This window comes from Dipodomys ordii, unplaced genomic scaffold (genome assembly GCF_000151885.1).
Source record: "Dipodomys ordii isolate 6190 unplaced genomic scaffold, Dord_2.0 Scaffold4, whole genome shotgun sequence".
NCBI classification, from domain to species: Eukaryota; Metazoa; Chordata; class Mammalia; order Rodentia; family Heteromyidae; genus Dipodomys; species Dipodomys ordii.
In genome coordinates, this window is record NW_012267220.1 from 4,776,545 (window position 1) to 4,798,187 (window position 21,643).

A 21,643-nucleotide genomic window follows, 5' to 3' on the forward strand; every position below is an offset into this window, starting at 1 on the left:
CCATTTTCTCTCATACAATTTTAGGACCCACTTATGTGCAAAAACTATCCATGGGGACAAATGCCACTTTGAATTCCTATAAACAGTGCCAATCTTCTCAATGCAGTTCTAGTTTATGTGTATATTAAATAATCTCCAGTTTCCCTCCCCCCCCAAGAAAATATTTGCTCTTCATTATGAACACCTATTTCAAATTTGATTCTTGCATTTTTCTACTAGAGTCTCTGTTTCTTATTGAATAATAGAAATCCACAGAGTAGAGGTCATTGGGTAAACTAAACTTGAGCAAATTTGCTTTCCATGTTTAGTACACAAATGGGACATTTGTTTAATGGAGTTGAGTGTGTCTTATAGTAATAACACAGTCTATATTTTCCTATGTATATTCCTGGAAACCAGGTTGAACCTCTGAATTAATATAATTCTCTCTCTCTCTCTCTCTCTCTCTCTCTCTCTCCCCTACCAGGTTCAAGGAACCATCTTCCCAGCTCCTAACTTTAACCCCGTCATGGATGCCCAGCTGATAGGAGCTGCCCTGCAAGGATTTCGTAAGTCTAGGACTCTCTACTCTTACATTACTATTGTCTTGCTTTACTTTTAGATAATACTCCATTCATAAATTATTTGATGCTTTACAAAAGGCAAGCACAGTTTCAACAAAAACTAAAACAAAAAAAAAAGCAAGCAAAAAAGTAGACCGAGAAGAAACATTATAGAAAAAGACAGGAACGGTGAAGAAGTCCTGCCATGTTTGCCTTCACCATGGTATTAGATTTCAACCCCAAAGAACCCCTGTCAACTTCTGGTTCAAATTGTCTTCCTTCCACAAGCTGTCAGGGTAAGCCTTGCTCTGACTCTGTCTCTGAGCAGTCCAGGCGCCGCGGGCTGTACAATCCCCACAGACTCGTGCTTTCCTCCTTCCTTCATTTCTGCTCACATCGAGAGGCAGTGCCCGTCTGGCCTGCCTGCTGAGTGAATGCTTGGAGTTTGGCTAAACAAATGCATGCTTCACCAAGTGAAGCTGGGGTTTAGAAAAGGAATAGAGAAAGAGGAGGAGAGGGAACGTGTTGCATTCATTTTTAAAAGATGTGTAGAACCGTAAAAATGTAACTTCTCCCTTAGTAAAATCTATTTTCAAATCACAAAGACAAATAATGTGAGAGAAATGATTTCATAAAACATGCAAAGCTTTTGTTCATAAAAAAGTAAGCTCTCGGTTTAAAGACAAGGTCACCTTTGCACAGTGTGTATGTGGGAGTGTATGTATGAGTGTGTGTGTGTGTGTGTGTGTGTGAGTGTGCATAAAATATACAGCAGTGTGTTTTACTCAGTAGCAGTGTCCCATAGGAAAACAATAAGGCCTTTATGATTTTTAAAGTTGACTTCAAGAGTTTGCTATTCTTTCATGTCTTCTAAGATATTAATTACCACTAAAACAATATAGAGAAGAAGTTATAGACTAACTTTTCTTCAGTGGTACAATTTTTGCTTTAAAGCTATAGGCCAGAAGAATCTATTCACACACCCCTAAAATTCTTTGCTTCAGTTTTAGTTTTCCTGTCATTGATATTTTAGAGCCAAGAAGCAAATTCCCTTTGTTGATGATAGCTTTGGCTTGTCCAAAATTCTAAGTCCAAGGATTACAGGAGTGTGGGTTTGATGGTGGAGTTTTCCTGCAGCCTACAGAGCAAGATCACAGCGTCATATGCTTTACAGTCTTTCTGTCATGATGCCTTCAACAATACAATTGGAAAATAATTACTAATGCTTTCCCTTGGTGCCTTGATTAAAACAATCTGAAAGCAAAAAGCAACAAGCAAATATAAATTAGTCTTCACTTGTATAAAAATTTATTAATCTTCAGTGTAAGAAAAGAACAGTGATCCGTTAACATTCCCTAATGATAATGTCAACTTTCTACTTCACCATCATTAACAGTTACTCGCTGTTAATTTCCAGCTACTTGCTAGAAAAAATGGGAAACGGTATTGATCTTGGACCTGTTAACTTACATAACTGTCAAGTCACATCCATGAGATCTTAGACAACTGGAGCCATTTTTGACTTACAGTCCTAAATCTTGACAAAGAACACTCAGAATTAACCTTCAAAGCAAAATTCAGAGCTTTTTAAGACTAGATATTCTTCCTTGTACTGGATCATTCTATCCTTAAGTATGAAGTTGGCTGTAGGATTTTGAATATCATCTTTATCAATTTGAAGATTCTTTCTGTTTCTGTCTGGCTGACAGTTTTATCTTGAATAGACATTGTATTTGTTCATGGAAGATATTGGTTACTAGTTTTCTTTTCTCTTGACATCTTTCTCTGGTTCTGGTATTAGAGTAATAATGTCCTCAGAGAATGAGTTGGGAAATATTCCCTCTGCTTTTATAACATGGGATAGATGAAAGAGAAGCAGTATTTCTTTTTGAAAAGTTTGCAGAACTCCTCTCTCTCTGAAGTGAATACAACTGGTCTGGATGTTTTCTGGGTTGGTTCTTAATTATTGATTCTTTTATACATATAAGACTATTCAGATGATCTGCTCTCCCTTGTATGAGTTTGGATTGTATCTTTGAAAGAATTGATTCACATCATCAAAATTACCACCTGTGCGTGCATAGAATTGTTCATCATATGCTTTTGTTATATTTACAATGACCATGAAATTTGATGGACCCTCCTTTATGTCTGTCAGCAGAAGGGTTTCCTGTCTTTCTTTCTGAGCCTGATTAGTGGAGAAATATAGATTTTTATTGATCTTCATAAAGAAATAATTTTGTTTGTTCTTCAAATTACTATCATGTTGTACAAAGAGGTTGCAATTCTACAAGTCATAAATACAATGCATCTTGATCTAAAGGGAGAAATCAGAGCTAGTTTTTGATGATACTGATTTTTCACTGCTAATAATTTCTCTACTGTCTTTAGTAAGTATTATTTTTTCTTTATTTTGCTTACTTTAGGCATAATTGTTGTTCTTTTTATACTAACAAAGTAGAAGCTGAAAACTAGTTTCAGATAGTTCTTCTTTTATTATAGTGCAGCCAATGTTAGAAAATTTTTCTATGAGCTGAATTTTCTTCTTGTCTGAAATTTTGTTCACCATATGTTGTTGTGTTGTTTAATCTACAAGCATTTTGGAGTTTTCTAGCTGGCTTCTTCTTGATTTCTAGTATAACTTCTTATACTTTGATTTTTAAAATGTTATATATGTTTTATTGTAAAAATACTATACAGAGGGGTTACAGTTACATGAGTAAAATAATTAATATATTTCCTGTCAAGCATTGTTTCCTCCTCCTTGTTTTTTCCCTTACCATCCCTTCCCTTCCCCCCTCCACAACTCCTCCTTCCCCTCTGCAAGTTATAGAGTTGGTTTTCAACATAGTGTCTTGTACATCTCATTGTTACATGGGTCAACCTGTATCCTTATTTAAGCATTTTGTTATTTCCTTTCCCCTCCCCAAATTAGAAAAATGTATATACAAGATGCAGGGCACCAACATCAAATACAGTGAAAACAGGGATTATACTATGGGGGAAGAACATACAAAAGAAACAAAAAAAATCACATAGTACAATTTAAATACATTAAAAACAATACCAAGAAATAAAAAACCACTTGTGTCCCTATCTTGGGGTTCATTTCACTTTACATCATCTTATATAGTCATATGTACATAGCTTTTGACCTTTTCTGCTTGTCTAGACTTATACTAGTTATTGCAAGTAAGGGAAACTATGGGACCTTTGTTTCTTTGGGCCTGGCTTATGTCACTTAGTATAATTTTTCCAAGTCTTTCCATTTCCTAACAAATAAGGTGATGTTATTCTTTCTGATGGAGGCATAGAATTCCATTGTACATATACAAGACACTTTCTTGAGCCATTCATCTAATGAGGGGCATCTGGGTTGGTTCCATATTTTAGCTATGGTAAATAATGCTGCAATAAACATACTTGTGCTGATAGCTTTAGTATAGCCTTGTTTGTGATCATTTGGATAAATGCCCAAAAGTGGGATTCCTGGGTCATAGGGGAGCACTATGTGGAGTCTTTTGAGGAACCTCCATACTACTTTCCAAAGTGGTTGAACAAGTTTACACTTCCACCAACAATGCAGTAGGGTTCCCTTCTGTCCACATCCCCTCCAGCATCTGTTGTTATTAGAGTTCTTGATTATAGCCATTCTAACAGGGGTGAAGTGGTATCTCAGTGTTGTTTTGATTTGCATTTCTTTTATGGATAGAGAGATTGAGCATTTCTTCATGTGTCTATTGGCCATCCTTCTTTCCTCTTCAGAGAAGTTTCTCTTTACATCTTTAGCCCACTTACTTCTCGGGCAGTTGTTTCTTTGAGGGTTTATTGTTTGGGGATTTAGTTTTTTGAGTTCTAAGTATATTTTAGATATGAGACCATTGTCTGTTGTCTGGCTAGTGAAGATCTTCTCCCAATCCATGGGCTTTCTATTGATCTTACTAGCTATGTCCTTTGCCATGCAGAAACTCTGCAATTTCATGCAATCCCATCTGTCCATCCTTTCTTTGATTTGTTGTGTTTCTGGGTCTTTATTAGGAAAATTTTGGCCTGTGAAAAAGAGCCCTAGAGTTTCTCCTATTCCTCCCTATAATGTTTTCAGGGTGTCTACTTTGACTTTGAGGTCTTTGATCCATTTGGAGTTGATTCTGGTTCAGGGTGATAGATAAGGATCTAGCTTTAGTTTGCTACAGATGTTTAACCAATTTTGCCAGCAGCATTTACTGAAGAGGCTGTCTTTCTTCCATTCTATTAAAAAATTGTTACATATGTTTTATGGCCCAAAATCTCGTCTGCCTTGGTGAATGTTTCTGTGAGTTTGAGAAGAATACAAATCCTGTTGTTTTCTATTATGTATTATTTCAATGACAATGACAGTTGATTTTCTGAAGACAATGTAAAAAATGGTGTAATTTCTTCAGTGAAATAATACAACTTGAGAAACTAATAACAATATAAATGTCAATAATTTTACTCAAATATATTTTGCACTAGCAAGTGATTCTTCAAATCTTTACTGTTTTAGAAAAGAAAAAGACCCAAATAATGTGACTAATATATCATGTTAGTAACAAAAATGAAGACTTTCTCAAGACTGATTCCCATTTGCAGTTATTCTAATTTAAACATTTTAATAAAATTTTGACTTCTATGAAAAATTGTTCTTAATTAATTGTGGAAAGATAATGAACAATCATAACTCTTGGCTCACACCTGTAATCCTGGTGACTCAGGAGGTTGAGATCTGAGGATTAAGGTTCAATGTCAGCCCAAGGAGAAAAAAAAATTGAGAGATTTTTATTTCCAATTAACTAGCAAAGCTCAAGAGAGTGGAGTTGTGGCTCAAGTGGTAGACTGCCAGCTGAGATTGAAAAAGCCAAGTGATAGCGAGAAGCCCTGAGTTCAAGTCCTTCATATTTTTCCTTAAACAAACAAAAAAAGAAAGACGTTTGATAGGTCAAGTTAATCTTCTTCAGTTATTTCAAGCCCTAAAGTCACCTTTTTTTAACCTTAGCAAGCAGGAGCAGTGACTAACAGTGAGCAAATATTGCCCTCTAGTGTTGCAATTCTTATATAGGCCTTGGACGCATTGACCCTCAACCCTACATCACCAGGGTGATTTCCACCAGGGCTCTTCCTTTAACCAGTCCTACAACCTCTTCATTCTGGCTTCCCATCGGTTTTATCCTGGCAGCTGATGCGACTGCTGTTCTGTGCCACCCCCTAGTTCATGGCGGTAGATCTTCTGCCTCCACTGCTACCTTTGACTGTCACCTGTACTGTCACTGCTCCTGGTGGGGCCCTCAGCTACCATCACTGATGTCATTCCCCAGTGCTGCCTGAGCCCTCGAGGCTGACTTCGCACATCACGACCGCTGGCCCTGCCGATGCTCCTGTGGCTGCCATTACCAAAAGCACAGCAATCAGTGATGCCCACTCCAACCTTCTGATCACCCCAAGGCCAGCACTCAGACTCTGATTGGCCTTCTTTGGCTCCAGCCTTGGTCCTAACACTGCTGGCTGTACTGTGAAAGCTGTTAGTCCAATGCTGCTATGACTGCCATTGGCATGGATGGCACAACTGTCCATGATAGCTCTGATGCTTCCACAAAAGTGACCTTGATGCCCCATCTCCCTCATTGCTAATGCCTCTACCATCACCTCTTTTCTTCATGCTCCTGGCTCACCTGCTCAACACATGATAGAAATCAAAAGTGGGCAAGAAAAGACCACTCTAGAGAAACCATTATAGGACCTCATGTGGCCATACCAAGAGTAGAACAGGAGAGGTGTCATCTGCCTGACTTACAAAGGGAGCTGAACCAGCCCACTTGCATACTAAGAGGAGGGTGAGACAGGGGTACCTGCGCCGATAAAGGCAGGTCTACCAGCAAATAGAGGACCATTTGGCACCAATCATGACAGGCTCTCATACTGACAGACATGGCCATTGCTTATGTAAACAAAACACTGTCTTTGCCCAGTCTTTGTCGTTTGCTGAGCCACCAGGGGAAAAAGCTTCCTCCATTTGAGTAGAAGTGGAGTCAGGATTTTCTACAAGATATTAAAGCTCATGATGGTGAAAGTTGCTGGGGTAGTGACTCCAAGAGGCAGAGCCGAACTCTAGCCCCATCATGAGGACATCCCAACGGCCTGCCCCTCCATGCAGCCAGGCCCTAGGAAGGGCCCAACAGCTGTCACTTAGGGACTCAAGCTGTGCTAACCTCTACATCTCAGCTTCTTTAAAGGTAAAATAAACATCAAAAGAGGGTGCTTATAATAAAACTTTATCACTCACATTAACAGCTCTTTAATAGCATTTAACAGTTCTCTAGAACTGCTCAAGTCTAGCTTCAGTTCCTGAGACACAGGTGGGCCTCTACCCTATGTATCAAGGCTATCATATAATGCTATGCTATGCTATGATATGATAATATGATAGATGAGGAGATGCATCACCCTGAAACAGGGCCTACATTATCAGGGAGAGAGGTTGTGTTACCTACAAAGAATGAGGGGTTCACAGCCCCTTCTCTCTCTGCCCCCTCCCTCCCCTACCCCCCCCCCCGTGAGCAGTGGCCATGCACTTTCAGAATGTCCTCCTCTTTAAACCCTCTTTCCTCTGCAGGTCTGACAAGAACAGCCATGGTTTTATAATGCCTGATAATTGTGGGCAACTTCTGTCTAACAGAACACGGAAGAAGATGGGGTCTTAATTTATATATTTATCAGCTTAGAGGTCAAGAAAACCCCCTTCCCTTTTTTATTTGTGGGGGTAGGATAGCCTAGGTAGCTGAAGAAAAGCTATCTTACTCTCTTATGTTTATTTTTTTAATGAGATTGGAATAAAGGTAATCTATAGTAACTGTACTAAAATGAAAAATAAGAGGAACCTAAGTTTTATTTAGCATTTCTAGGTGATTTTGAATTTTAGTTTAAATTGTACTCTGCGTTAAATTGACATCAGGGGTAATGTTTGCATATGGGTACTGATGCTTAAATAATGGGTTCTTCCCGCTCATATTGTGTGTGTGTGTATGGAGAGAGAGAGAGAGAGAGAGAGACTGAGATTTGAGCCGACAACCTCATAAATGCTAGGCAACTGCTGTTGAACTACAGCCCATCCCTTTTGTCTATTTGATTTTTAAGACAGGGTCTCCCTACTTTTGCCCTGGCTGGACCTCATCCTCATGATCCTCTTGTCCCTGTCATCCTAGTAACTACAATTGCAGGTAAACACTACCACAACTGGCTCGTCCAAGTAGTTTTAGTAATCTTCAACTATGATTCTTTCCAGAATGTGACAAAGACGTGCTGATTGACATTCTAACTCAACGCAGCAATGGACAAAGATTCATGATTGCAGAAGCCTATCAGAGCATGTATGGTCGGGTAAGAGCTCTTACCTCAACCTATATCTTGGGTCAACAGCTGGAAACTAACAAGACTCAGATCACAAACTTTTAGACAACACTGTTAAAAACCATCCATATTCCTCTTACACATATTCAAAGAGCAAAAGATGATATGAAATATATATGTGTGTGTTACCCTTCACAATCACAGGAGCTGCCAGTTCTTTCCAAAATCACACACCTTCCCAACTGTTCATTGTACACCTAAGCCTTGCTCCGATGTCAAGCTTTCGGAAGGTCTAGGGAGGAGGAATGATCGCTAGGTCAAAAAATAATCCTATCTTTTCCAAATATTCTCTACAGATCCTGAATCAAAGTGAACTCTCTAGCAGCTCTTCTTCTCAACAAGCAGTTAGAGTAAGCATGAAAAAGAAAGGAAAAGAAAAAGAATGACAGTTTAAAAATAGTTGAAGGCAATAAACCTACCTATAGTGTTTTAAAGTAATCACATTCTAATCTCAAAGCAAGTACCATTAAAGATCCCCCCCTCCCTGCTTTGCTTTTGTCATGCCTTTAAAGATTCAGAACAAAAACTCTTCAGGCTGAAAGGGGCCTGAAATAGCAAGTATTTTGTCAACTAAGCATTACCAATGGACCACTATCATAACACTTGCTCTGTAGAAGAAGTCCGTATAAATGTGCTCCATCGCCATAAAAATAAAAGAGACTCTTATGCTTTAAGATGAATTAATGATCCCCAAAGCCACTAATCCTAAGTAGTGACATGAGTTAAATTAAGCTGAAGCAAAGACCAGTTATATCTCTTACTCCACATAAAACTGTTACCTTAGCTCCTGTGGCCATGATGCCAACACTAATTCTCTTTGGAAAGAGAACATAAAATCTGCGAAGATTGTATCATTGTTCATCTAATATCATTTAAATTTGCCGAAGGCAAGGCTCAATTGCTATAGCATTTGCCTGGAAGGCATGAGACTTACTCCCTGAGGCTACAAAGAAGAAAACTGAGCTGGTGGCTCACTTCAGTAATGCTAGGTACTCAGGAGGCTGATATATGAAGAACTGCAGTTCAAAGCTAGCTTGGGCAGAAAAGTCGAAAAGATTCCCTCTCCAAAATCGCCAGCTAACATCTGGGCTGGAATTGTGGTTCAAGTGGTAAGAGCACCAGATGAGCAAGCAAGAATAACTTAAGGTCCTGAGTTCAAACCTTGATACTGGCAAAAAAAAAAAGAAGCAATAAATCGGCATAATTTATAAGAAACATAAAAAAAAACTCCAAAAGCTTACATAGATCTTTCCTTGTTATACATCAAGCTAATTGAGACTAACTTTCACTTTCTCAAGCTCTACAAAACTGTGCCAACACAGACTAAAATGATTATGAAAAAAATGATAGTGACACTCAAGAGGTTTTTAAAATCCATTAAAGAATGCCACATGGAAAGTCTCTGGATTTGTTATGCCTTCACTTTCTCTGAATTACCCATACATCCTGGAAATGCCTGGCTGAATTGCTTTGGCTAGAAGACATAAAGGCTTGCTTGTGCCCTTCCACTGAAGCCCCGTGTCACTCAAGCAATTAGCAAGTCTTGTAAATTATTTCTCCTCTCACATTCTCAGTCCTGATTCAGATCTTAACATTGTTTTCCCTGCCAAATCTAATACTGAAACCCCCAATGTGGTTTCTACTACTCGCAATCTTTGCCCACTTCAATGAACTATTCAAATGAAGGTCAGAGAATGACTCAAAAATCTTAATGTTCTGCTCTGCACTGGAGGTTCTTGCCTACCATCCTAAGCTGCTCAAGAGGCTGAGGTTAAGCTCCAGCTTAACAAGAGGGCGTGGCTCAAAAGGTAGAGACAACCAACAGCTGTGAGCAGAAAAGCTGAGCAAGCATATGAGGCCCTGAATCTAAGCCCCAACCCTTGCACATATACACATATCTCAATTTTTCACACACTACTTTGTCACTTGAATCATTGAATAATTCCATTCATCCCTCAAACATAGCCTATTGTACATAGAATGAACCCAAATTTCTTCCCAGAACACATAAAGCCTATTTTGCATCCTCTCAGCTCTCCATCATACCCCCATCCACTTGCTCACCAGCTGTAGACTGCAGCCAAAAGGGAAACGTTTGTCAGTCTCCCCCACATGTGGTTCCTTCACCTTAGTGTTTCAGTCCTATTATCTCACTTGCCACATCCCTACCCATCATCCTCCCCGACACTGGGTATACCACACTCTTTCCAACACTCCTCAGAACCAATGGAACAGACTTGTGGTTCCTGGATAGGTCTTCACGATACCTCTAATGACCTTGCTTGTATCTGTTTTATACCAGAGTTCAAAGTGTTCAAGCTCAGAATAAATTCGGTTCATCCAAGAGCTTTTAGCATGAGTGCATGTTTAACACAAAGAAACAGCTTCACGACTGAGTATTGAGTGACATTGTGATAGCATAGCAAGCAAGTTTGGGCTGCCCCTAGGAAGCCTATGTCGCATGCCATGCTTGCCCTCTGTTTTGAGCGTGCTGCAGAGTGCTCTGTGTGGGACTTTTCATACTGAGCTGTGTTGGTTTGCAAAGCACATTGTAATCCCTTGGGGGGGGGGCTGGAGACTGGATTGTTGACTCCCCACAGAGGTCAGCCCAGGGTCTAAGGTACAAGAGGCTGTGTTTATTGAATTCACGTATCAAAGGGATCGTATTCTACCCATTACTTTTTTTCTAAAGCAAATGTTAAAGGGACCCCTCATCTTACTATCCACTCTGTCAGTAAAATGAATGCCGATAATGTTGCTTTGAGCTCACTTCCCTTCATGGCTGGCTCTGAGTGACACAAGGTTAATTTGCCTGACCTTCAGTAACATCTTCTTCACCTCCGTGGCTGCTCATGTTGAGAATTACTTCTTCCATTTTCCAATTGCCACACTTCCCTTTCTCTGGGAGAGAATGTATACATAATCATACGATCATCATTGCTGCTTTCATTTTCTGTTAGCATGGATAATGAAAAGTTGACAGGATTACTTGCTTATATAATGTTGAGAGCATGCTCCTGAAATACTTCTTTGATATTTCACATTAGTGCAAGGCTGCAGTATTTCATCAAGAATTTTTGCTTTACTCACCACTAAAAGCAATCGCAACCTCATCTAGATATTCATTTGGAAAGTGGATATGTGACATATTTATCAATTTAATTAATGTGGTTACTACTGATCTTCCTCACCAAAGCAAGTGCTGGTCTATTGATGGAATAGTGCAGCCAAAGGAACAAGGAAAAGCCTTTGGGAATGGGGTAAGGACTAGCCACACATGACAAGTCTGACACCTGAACAGTGATTCTCGGAGTTCAACTGTAACAGTGAAGCAATTGCTCTCTCATTTCTCATCTATAACAGGAGCAATCACCTCTGAGGTACGCGGCTTTCTGTCAATCACTAAATGTGAGTTCTGGTTAAGCAACTCAATGCAAAGGCAGATCTGCCTAAAGGTAGAACTTAAATCAAGATCATCTGTCTCTAAGCCACATCTTCTATAGCTTCTCAGTAATATCCACTGTTCTCCACTGACCCAGATTTAACAAGGGTAGACGTCTGTACTGTGAATTCCTTCACATCCTATGAGGTTTGGCTGCTCCCCAATGCCAATACTCAAGAGAGCTTAGCCTATTTAAAATTGTCACCCACCCAAAGGCCTATGCTAGCACTCCATAATCTTTCTCTTGCTCTTTTTTTTGTTTTTGGTCCTTATCACTTATTGCCCTCTGGCACATTGCGTAATATATTTGCCTATTATAATTCTAATTTACAATGTGTCGTTTCCCTCTGAAATACAACTCACCAGTGTCCCAAGCACCACAGCAAAACCACATGCTTGGTATTATTAACTAAATTATGTTCTCCTGAAGTGTATATGTGAAAGCCCAAGCTCCCAGTGCAGTGGTACATGGAGATAATTACTGTTAAGTGAACTCAAAATAGTGGGGCCTAATCAACCAAGACAAGAGCCCTATGCAAAACCAACACAACATCAAGGACACATGTGCACAGAGAGAAGGCAAGTCAGGGAAACAGACCCCATGTTCACAACAGTGAGAAAATAACTTTCTGTGGTTTCTGGTGTCCTGTTATGGTGGCCTGAGCTGACTATTATCAATTGGTATTTAGTACATAGACCGAGTACACGTGTGAAGAATTAACTTTCCATATACATCTTCATATCATTGCTGAAAAATATAGATTCATTAAGATTAACACACCAAGGAAGCGGATTAGAAGAAAATTTCTTTGCCCATCTCACATCCATCTATAACAGATATTGAATGGATGAGAAGTCACCCATTTCTCACTTGAATTTTGGGAAAAATATAGCAGACACGGTGTTAGCCTCAAAAGCTAACATTATATAATTTGTACACATTATATATTTAGTCATAGCTCAATTTCATACACATTAAACCAAATCTAAGGTGATATAATTATCTTACCTTTCACATACATGAAATGTAAACCTTTTGGTAAAAAAGTGTATTCAATAAACAAGAAAAATAATTGCTTCAAAAAGATATCCCTGTAGAGTGAGTTTTAAAAATTTCTAAAACCACTGTGAAAGTCTGTCATCACCTGAATGATTATTTCTCTTTAGGATAACTTATAAAATGTCTGCTAAAGTAGAGGAAAAAAAACTAAGAGGGAGAATCCAGGCGCCGGTGGCTCATGCCTGTAATCCTAGCTACTCAGGAGGCTGAGATCTGAGGATCGTGGTTCAAAGCCAGCCTGGGCAGGAAAGTCCGTGAAACTCTTATCTCCAATAAACCACCAGAAAACCGGAAGTGATGCTGTAGCTCAAGTGGTAGAGAGCTAGCCTTGAGCTGAAGAGCTGAGGGACAGCGCTCAGGCCCAGAGTTCAAGCCCCATGACAGACACACACAAAAAAAACTAGAAGGGAGATAGAGAAATAAAATTCTATCTCACTTAAAATAATTTTATAATTTATAAAATTATAAATTTTTAAAAAAACTAGGAGGGAGTGAGAGAAATAAAATTCTATCTCACTTAAAATAATTTTATAATTTATAGAATTATAAATTACAATAATTACAAATGGCTGCTTCTATCTGCAATGAATAATAATTTGTGTCTCTTAAATTCTAGCCAATAATAAATGATATAAAACTTTATAATTGGGGTCTGTTCTACCTCATGGATAGAATTTCATTGTAGAGTAATTTTTTAAAAATCCTAGTGCATATTACTTACATAAAACAATGTGTTTATGACATTTTAATAATCACACTCAAATTGTCATAGCTTTCGCACTGAATCCTCTTTGTGTCACAAATATTGTTCCTTCTTTTGATTTTTTTGCTCCTTCTTTTGATTTTATTTTTAATAGAACTAATGAATATGAGAGAAAAATTGCCACAGTTGTATTTTCTTATTGAGACCTTATTTTACCACGCACAAGGATCAGCTATTCCATCCATTTAGGTGTAAATGAGTCTACATCGGTCTTCTTGAGGGCTGAATTAAACATTATTGGGTATATAAGGTATATTTTTGTTCATCTGTTGATGAGTATCTAAGCTGATTCTCTAACTTGTCTATTGTGAAAGGGCACAGCACACTTGAACACACCGACAACCCTAGTATCTACCAGCTTGGATTCCTTCTGGAACATATTCAGTATTATAGATCTTAGGAGAGTCCTTGTTGAGCTCTTGTAGAACGTCTATATGGATTTTCATGGTGGCTACACTTCGTGTACATTTCCACCAACATGTATAAGGATTCCATTTCCCCCTGGGCCCTCACCAATATTAGTAGTTTTTTGTTTTCTTGATGATGGTTATTTTGACTGGAGCTAAGGTAGAATTCTGATGAATTTGTGATTGACATTACCCTGATAGGTAAGTATGCTCAATATTTTTCCATCTATTCATTGGCCATTTGTACTTTTTTTCTAAAAACTGCCCAATTTGTTGCCCATCCATTAGTTTTAGTTTAAATTTGTGTCAAGAACTGTGAATGCTATGAGACTTTAACTTACACACGTTCATGATAGCAAGTTTATCAGCCAGATGGTCTGATAGAAGACATGAGACTTCTGGATCAGAGACAAAGCAAGACAGTTTACCATTTGTGGTCATGGTCAGATATGGGGTAGCACTTCTCCAGTAGCTTTCTGAACCTCATATCCCATAGATCAGTGAGAAGATGGTCAGGTAATACCCACACATTGCATTGCAGAAGAGCAATGATGAGTTAAGAAACCCTGAATGAATGATTATGAACACAGTACATGCCAAGCCTTTACCAATTGATAAGAGACTCTGTCTGTCTTGGGGACATTCTTAGGCACATATCACAATAGAAAAGGCTCTCAGTTCTTTGTGTTGTGTAATGCTTACTTGCATTGCCTTACTTCTATGCTACATTGACTACTGACAGATTGTCTTGTGATTTCGCCAAATACTAGACCCTTATTATTCTGACAAAGACTGACAAATTCATTAGAGTGTCTCAAGCAGCATTTAATTAAGCACCTGTCAACAGGACTCTACCCATGGAGGATAGCCAACTGACTACATTTACATCAATGCTGCCAGCATCAGTTCCTAGAGCCCCATCAGCCAAATGAATTCAAGGAGCAATGGTATACTGGTACAATTCAGGCTTGAGCAGGAGCTACTTTCTTAGCCTCATCAGAGAGTAAACCCTTAGGATAAACATCTACCAAAATGACTCCAGGTTATTAACAGCAATCACAATCACCCCACAGTCTAAACCCAGCCTATATGATTTGCGCTATTCCAAATGTTAAGCAAAAGAGAAAGGTCTATCTGAAGTGAGTAAAATGATTATCAAGAGAAACATAGGACAAAGCTATGAAAATAGACGTGATTTCTCTCAGTAGAACAGCCATTGTCCCAGTTGATTCCACATCTCTGCTGATGAAGTGAGCAGACACAGCAGCCCAGTGGACACCATCTTGCTTGGACTTACCTGGATCATCAGCCAATGGCCTTTATTTAGGACCACTGACTGAGTTGCCCACTGACTCAGCAGCTTATTTTCCGAAGCATAGTAGGAGTTTAAGCTTTCCATAAAGGCATAGCTGCTATTTTCACAAAAAGCAGTAATGCTGTGGATCCAGTCCAGAACATTCTTCAATGAGCCACTTTCATTTAATAAGGAAAACAAGATGATCTTCCCACCTCGCAAACCAGCGGTTCCTAGCTGAACCATCCCAAAACGGGGATGTCACAAGACTTTGTAGATGGGACTTTCATCTTCAACTAGTGTGCTAATTACATGCACTTTGTGGTGACCAAAATTAATGATTTCTTTGGGTTTAGGTCATGACTGTGTGGTCCCAGACACAGGTGTGAAATATCAAAATTGTAGGATCACAGTTGAATATCAAGAGCCTAGCCTTGGGCTGGGATGTAGCTCAGTGGCAAAGCACTTGCCTAGCAAATGCAACATCCTGGGTTCAATCCCCAGTTCCAAAAAAGAAAAGCCAAAAAATGCAGTTAAAAAAACACACAACAAAGAGCCTTGCCTCTGATACTTACAAGCATTCGCCAAAGAAGCAAATAAAACCAAGTATATCCAACAGTGGAAGCGACAACTCAGTCAACCCAAAAATCACCAATTACAAGGTCTTTCGGCTTCATTTCTCCATGTCAGACTTTGTTTCAACCATCATTGGAATTTGGATCTGTTTCTACCACTGGGTCCAGATTGAACTGGGGCACCTGTTTCCAACGAACACACAAAAACTTGACTGTTTCCCATCTCAGAGTTCCCCAGCCTGCTCAGATACTGTCCAAAATGGAGACAGGAAGACCAAAATCTTTGTTGCCCATAGTTGTTGCTGGTTAAATTTTTTTTCTTTAAAAACAGAGGAATTTAGAGGAAAAGGGCAGGAAATTGTTGGAGCACTACAGTAAGAGAGGGACAATGAATAGAAAGTGTACTCTTTACCTGACATGTAACTCTAACCACTCTGTACGTTTAATAATAACAATTAAAAAAACTGTTTTTAAAGAGAAGGACAATGCATCAGTAAGCAAGGCACACTTATTTTCAGTATGAAACTGTGCGTATATCAATCAAACACACTTGCAATGTCTTGGGTCTATAGATAGCACGGCAAGCTGATTTCTATACCGTCGTATATTTCTCTTTTGATCAAACATGTCTTTCTTCCCAAATCCATGGGAAACACATCCTTTATCACTTGGCTTTCATTCAGTCTTGGAGAAATTGTTTTTTAATGAGTCAGCAGTTAAAATGGACACGGCAGCATGAACAGACTAAATGGCAAGAACAAACTTCATGTAACAGGATTTCTAGCAGAAGTCAATGTAGGACAGACATGCACTAATTTGTTTATTTCGTGTCTATTTCTAGTGAATGTTTTTATGTTTTAAAGATATTTTTACAATTTGTCAAGTCCATTTTCAATGGTTCGGAGTTACTTAAAATGCAAATTACATTTTATTGTAGAAGTTTTGAATTTCTAGAATTTTCCTTGATTTCTTTTCAATTCCATTAATTTTTTTCCCCATGCTGTTCTTTCAGATTGCTATTGAGTGTGTTAAATTCATGGAAATTAACTGTTCTTGGCTGAGTCCACCCTCACTCTGGGAAGTTATTTCTCAGTGCATTTAATGATACTTGTATGTAAAATCTTATAAAATGAGGTGTGCTCTTCAGAGAGAATAATTTTGTTATTCTGGAAAGGCAGAGAATTTCTGAAGGCTGGTTTTGCATTTATTGTTCTTGGTGTCCCAGAAGATTCAGCAGCTTAGAGTTAACTTTTATGATGATTTCTCTTCATGGTAGGTAGTCTCAGTTCATATGAATAGAATAAATTTGAACTTCCAGCCCAAGGTGAACACCATTCTACTGTTTAGAATTATCATGGAAAGTATTCCTCTACTCAAAATCCAGGCAATAAGATGCAACATTTCTACCCATTTTCTAGAGTTGAATAATTTTTCCCTAATGAGAGTAATATGGAGAGTAATAATATATCAAAATTACAATCCTCTGAAGGTCTTAACCTCATTAATGAAATTTTAGATTTAACTCCATATGTTAGACTATCCAATAAATATTCTTCTGTCCTTTAACCAACACCCTATGTTTAGCACTAAAACCCAAACCAAATAATTCTCAAAGCCAGTTTCTATCTCTTCCAAGGACAGCTAGTGTGCCTATCTTCTAGTTTTTGTCTCCCCCCAGTATTTTACGTACATTTTCCTCTTTCTTTTGAGATGATGTATACGTGTGTGTGTGTGTGTGCGTGCATGCGTGCGTGCATATGTGCTCCAGTCTTAGAACTTGAACTCAGAGTCTGGGCACTATCCCTGAGTTTCTTTTCGGTCAAGACTATGGCTTTACCACTTGAGCCACTTCACTTCGGGCTTTTTGGGTAATTTAATGAAGATAAGAGTTTTGCAGGCTTTCCTGTCTGGGCCTTGAACCGTGATCCTCAGATCTCAGCCTCCCTCTTGAGTAGCTAGGATTACAGGTGTGAGCCACAGGCATCTCCCTGACATGAGCTTTTAAAGAAACATTTGTTGTATTTTTTTCCTCATGTTTAGAGGGAAAGAGTTTAAATTATTTTTTGTGTTAGTCAACTTTTTATCACTATAACATAATAACCTAAGGAATCAACTTACACAGAGAAAAGGCTTATTTGGTCCCACAGTGTTGGTGATCACAGTGTCTGATCTAGTGGCCTTGTTTATTGGGGGGGGGGGCAATGAAGCAGTGCATCCTGGTGGGAGTGATACAGAATTAAAATGCTCCCCTCCAGATTAAGAAACAAAGGGAAAGGAAGTAAAGAATGTAGGTCTAACTTCCCCTCAAGCTATACACCCAATGAGTTAAGGAATTCTCATTAGGCTCCACCTTTTAAAGGTCCAAGCATCCTCTGTTAGTGACTCCAGGAACCAAGCATTTAAACCACAATCCTTGAGGGGTCAGTTGGAGAGGACATTCAAGATTCAAACTATGGCAGCTTCATATTCTTTTAATTTATATTCCTCTTCTATTATCTTTCCATTTAAGCAATGATGTACACTGGTAGAATTTGTGTTATTTCTGCTTGTCACCAATTTGTGGTGGTAAGTGAATATTGTTTCAGACAGCCACATTTCACACATATTTTTGGTTTATTTAATGATTCAGTTTTTAATGGAAGTTTAGGTGCCTGATCATTTTTGGTCTGGTTATAATGATAATATTTTGGTTTTTAGAGAAACATAACTTATTAAAACTGCCAAATTGAATCCTGAATGTCCTCACCACCTGAATGCTCAAGGATTTGTGCACATACTCAGAAAATCAAAATATTGAGGAGACTAGACATTTTATTGTCCACTTAAGCAAAGTGGACAGAAGAGTTGCAACATGGGTAATAGCTAATTTCATGAGGAACGTGAATAGTTCAATCTGAAAAGCGAGTGTTCCTTACCTTAAATCAGGGCCAAACAAGGGTTCAGGCAGTCTGCTTGGAGAGCAAGTCTTGGGAAGATAAGAAAAATTTTAAAAAGTAACAGTGAGTTTAGGAAAGTCACATCCCAAAAGTTCCACCTGGTAAGTTATTTTATATAACTGCAAGTGGCAATCCAAGACACTAAGTAAAGTACTTCTTTGAATGCTTCTTTTTGAATGTGTGAGGTTTAGTCATTTAAACCTATTATTCAATATTTATATTCCCAATTGAAAGTATTATCCCTTTCTGCATGTCTCATAATATCATGCTATTCTCAGTACTGCAGCCTTCCATCAGGGAAAAAACATAATTATAATGTCTGTATTCCTGAGCCCTCTGCAAATGAAAACTGAGAGAGAGAAGAGAATAATTTGTGCTCACCTTTGAATTGCTAAGAACGACTGCTTATGAATAATTGTAGAATTACTAATGATCCGATGCATGCATGTATTCATTCCTTAATTTCCATCTACTTTCAAAGTGCTCGCTTGCTAGCAGCTGCAGTTCCATGGACCGGTGACATAGCATGAACAAAACAGACCAAAACCACTGCCATGATGAAGTTTATATTCTACCTGAGTGAAAAAGACCATAAAGCTGCAAAATCTGTCCTGTTAGAAGGCCATAAGTACTATGGAGTAAGATAGCCAGGCGAGAAGTATAGAAACTATTGAGGACCTCAAAGTATTATTTTCTATTTGGAGGTACTCAGGTTTGAAACAAGGATGTCATGCTGGCTAGATATGTTCTCTACCACGTGATTCATACCCACAAGCCCTTTTGTGCTATTCATTACTTTTTTTGAATTAGGTCTCCTATTATTCCTGGGCTAGCCTCTGACCATGATCCTCCAACTTCTACCTCCTGAGTAGCTGAGATGACAAGTAGACACCACCAGGTCCATCTTGTTTGTTGAGATGGGAGTCTCCCTAACTTTTTGCCTTGTTTTTCCTTGAAGTGTTATCCTCCCAATCTCCACCCTCTGAGTAGTGGAGATTGCGGATGTATACCTTAGATGTCATTTTAAACAACGAGGAGGCTCACATACATATAGTAGGGAGGAACATAAAAGGCAGAGTGAAGAGTAAGAACAAGGGTTCTATGGGCAGAGTGGATCTGCTCTTCCATGAGGAAGTAGCTGGTGGCAGCTGGAAGAGAGGAATCAAGAGCAAAGAGAAGAGCAGGTGATAGGGCAGAGAAGTGGCCACAAATACGTCATGAATTTTGTCACACATTGTAACAACTGATATTTACATGAGACAAAACACATATTGTGTGCTTTCTTCTTGGCTCAGTCATGTTAAAGAAATGATAGAGCTTATTATGGCATATAGAGTAGGACATTTTAAGCAGAAAAGGGGTTGATGAGTTGTGATTTTGCTGAAAACTATCAGATGTGTTGGGAGAATCTAGGGCGCATGCACAGAAGGGAAATTCGTGGGAAGACTATTGTGCTATTACGGAAGAATACTGATGGCGCCTGGCACAGGGCTGTAGCGTGGAAGTGATAGCAATGTCCCATTTCTTGGGATGCAGTCATGTGCTTTTACTGATGGAAAATTCAAAAAATGCAGCAACCATTTTATTTGCTGTAAAAATAAAAGAGCCAGACCTGGTGGCACTCACGTAAACATATACAATCTTAGCTACTTGGGAGGCTCAGATGTGGAGGATCACAAGTTTAGGATAGCCTATACAAAAAAAAAGATTGGATCTGAACTCAATAAACAACAGGCATTGTGGTATGCACCTGTCATCCCAGCAACATGGAAAATTTTAATCAGATGGCTGAGTCCAGGCCAGAGAGATCAAATAGTAAGAACCTACCTGTGAAATAATGAAAGCCAAAAGTTCTGAGGGGCATGGCTCAATGGTACAGCCCTTTCTGACAAGACCCTAGGTTTAACCCCTAGGACCACCAAATAACATAAAAAGAGAGGAAAAATGTATTTATAATCTCATAGCTGATACTTTAAACAGAATTAAAAATTATATTGTAAAGACATCAGAGGATATGTGATTCTTCATATGAACTATGTTCATTAAATTTGTTTTTACAAAATTGCTACAGATACAGGTATCTGCACACACACACACACACACACACACACACACACACACACACCTGAGTTACAAAATAGATTCACTGCACCATCTAGTGGTAGTACTAATCTCAATCTATAGCAGAATACATAAAGGTTCAGTCATTTGTATAAAATGCTGAAATATATAAAGAAACTCTCTATGGAAAGAGGGTAGTTGATCAAACAAGTATGACTAGAGATTAGACAAAAGATATCCATGCTCAAGTCATCTTCAGCATAAACATGTCCTTTATTCTTTAAACAGATCCATAAATTAAGGTTTTTCTCTTCCAGTCTCATTTCTTTCATTTGCTAATGTATTAACATGCATATTAAATGCATTCTATACACATTTTGCATATCAAGTCCCATACTAGATCTAGATACTGAATATAGGGAAGTCTCTGAGAAAGTCTGTATCCTTAAGGAGTAGACTTGGTATGGTGTTGGGGGAGGAATATACCTATAAAAATTTTATCATATAATACAATCATCAAAATATAGCACAGCAAAATTCAAAGACTGATGGCAAGTAATAACTTTAGTTTCAGTGAAAATGTCCCAGGACAGGTGATAATTCTAGTGTTTTGTTTTCCATCATCTGCCAAGTTCCAGTCTCCTCTCATGATAAAGGCATATTGAGTTGATCCATTTGCATCTAAATATTTAATGCAAGGTCGCCAGATTGAAGTGTCTAGAAATGTCATATTCACAACCTGTCTGCTTCATTCATCACTCGTCTCAGGAGCAGCTTCCAAAAGATGGGGGCAGGGGGTGGAGTGAGAATGCTTGATTTCAAATGCAGAACCGTCCACTCTCTTGTTGAGTTCTGTAACTTCTTGTCAAGTTATATAACTTGACTATTGCCATGCTTCTCATTTATATAATATGAAGATCACAGCTCCTAATTCATAAGACTAAGGCAATGAGGTAATCGTTGTTATACCTCCGGCAGAGGCAAATGAGCACTTGCTAAGTGTTTCTAGTTACAGTCATCAATCTTCTATGTTTTCCATTATCAGGGCCTTTCTTCTCTGCACTTGAAGGGGAGGTTGACCTACCGGACTGACATCTGAAATTGCCCTAAAGCACTTAGATTTCAAATCAAGTTGATATTT

At 38.6% G+C, this 21,643-nt stretch overlaps 1 protein-coding gene across 1 annotated transcript in view; it reads left to right on the plus strand.

Moving 5' to 3' along the window:
• Positions 1–472: 472 nt before the first annotated feature.
• Positions 473–21,643, plus strand: part of Anxa10 (annexin A10) — a 37,760-nt gene continuing 16,589 nt past the window's right edge. Inside the window, exons 1-2 of the mRNA XM_013025198.1 lie at positions 473–548; positions 7,840–7,934. Of these exons, the coding sequence (XP_012880652.1) occupies positions 509–548; positions 7,840–7,934 (135 nt within the window). The 5' untranslated portion in view covers positions 473–508. The remainder of the gene's footprint in view (positions 549–7,839; positions 7,935–21,643) is intronic.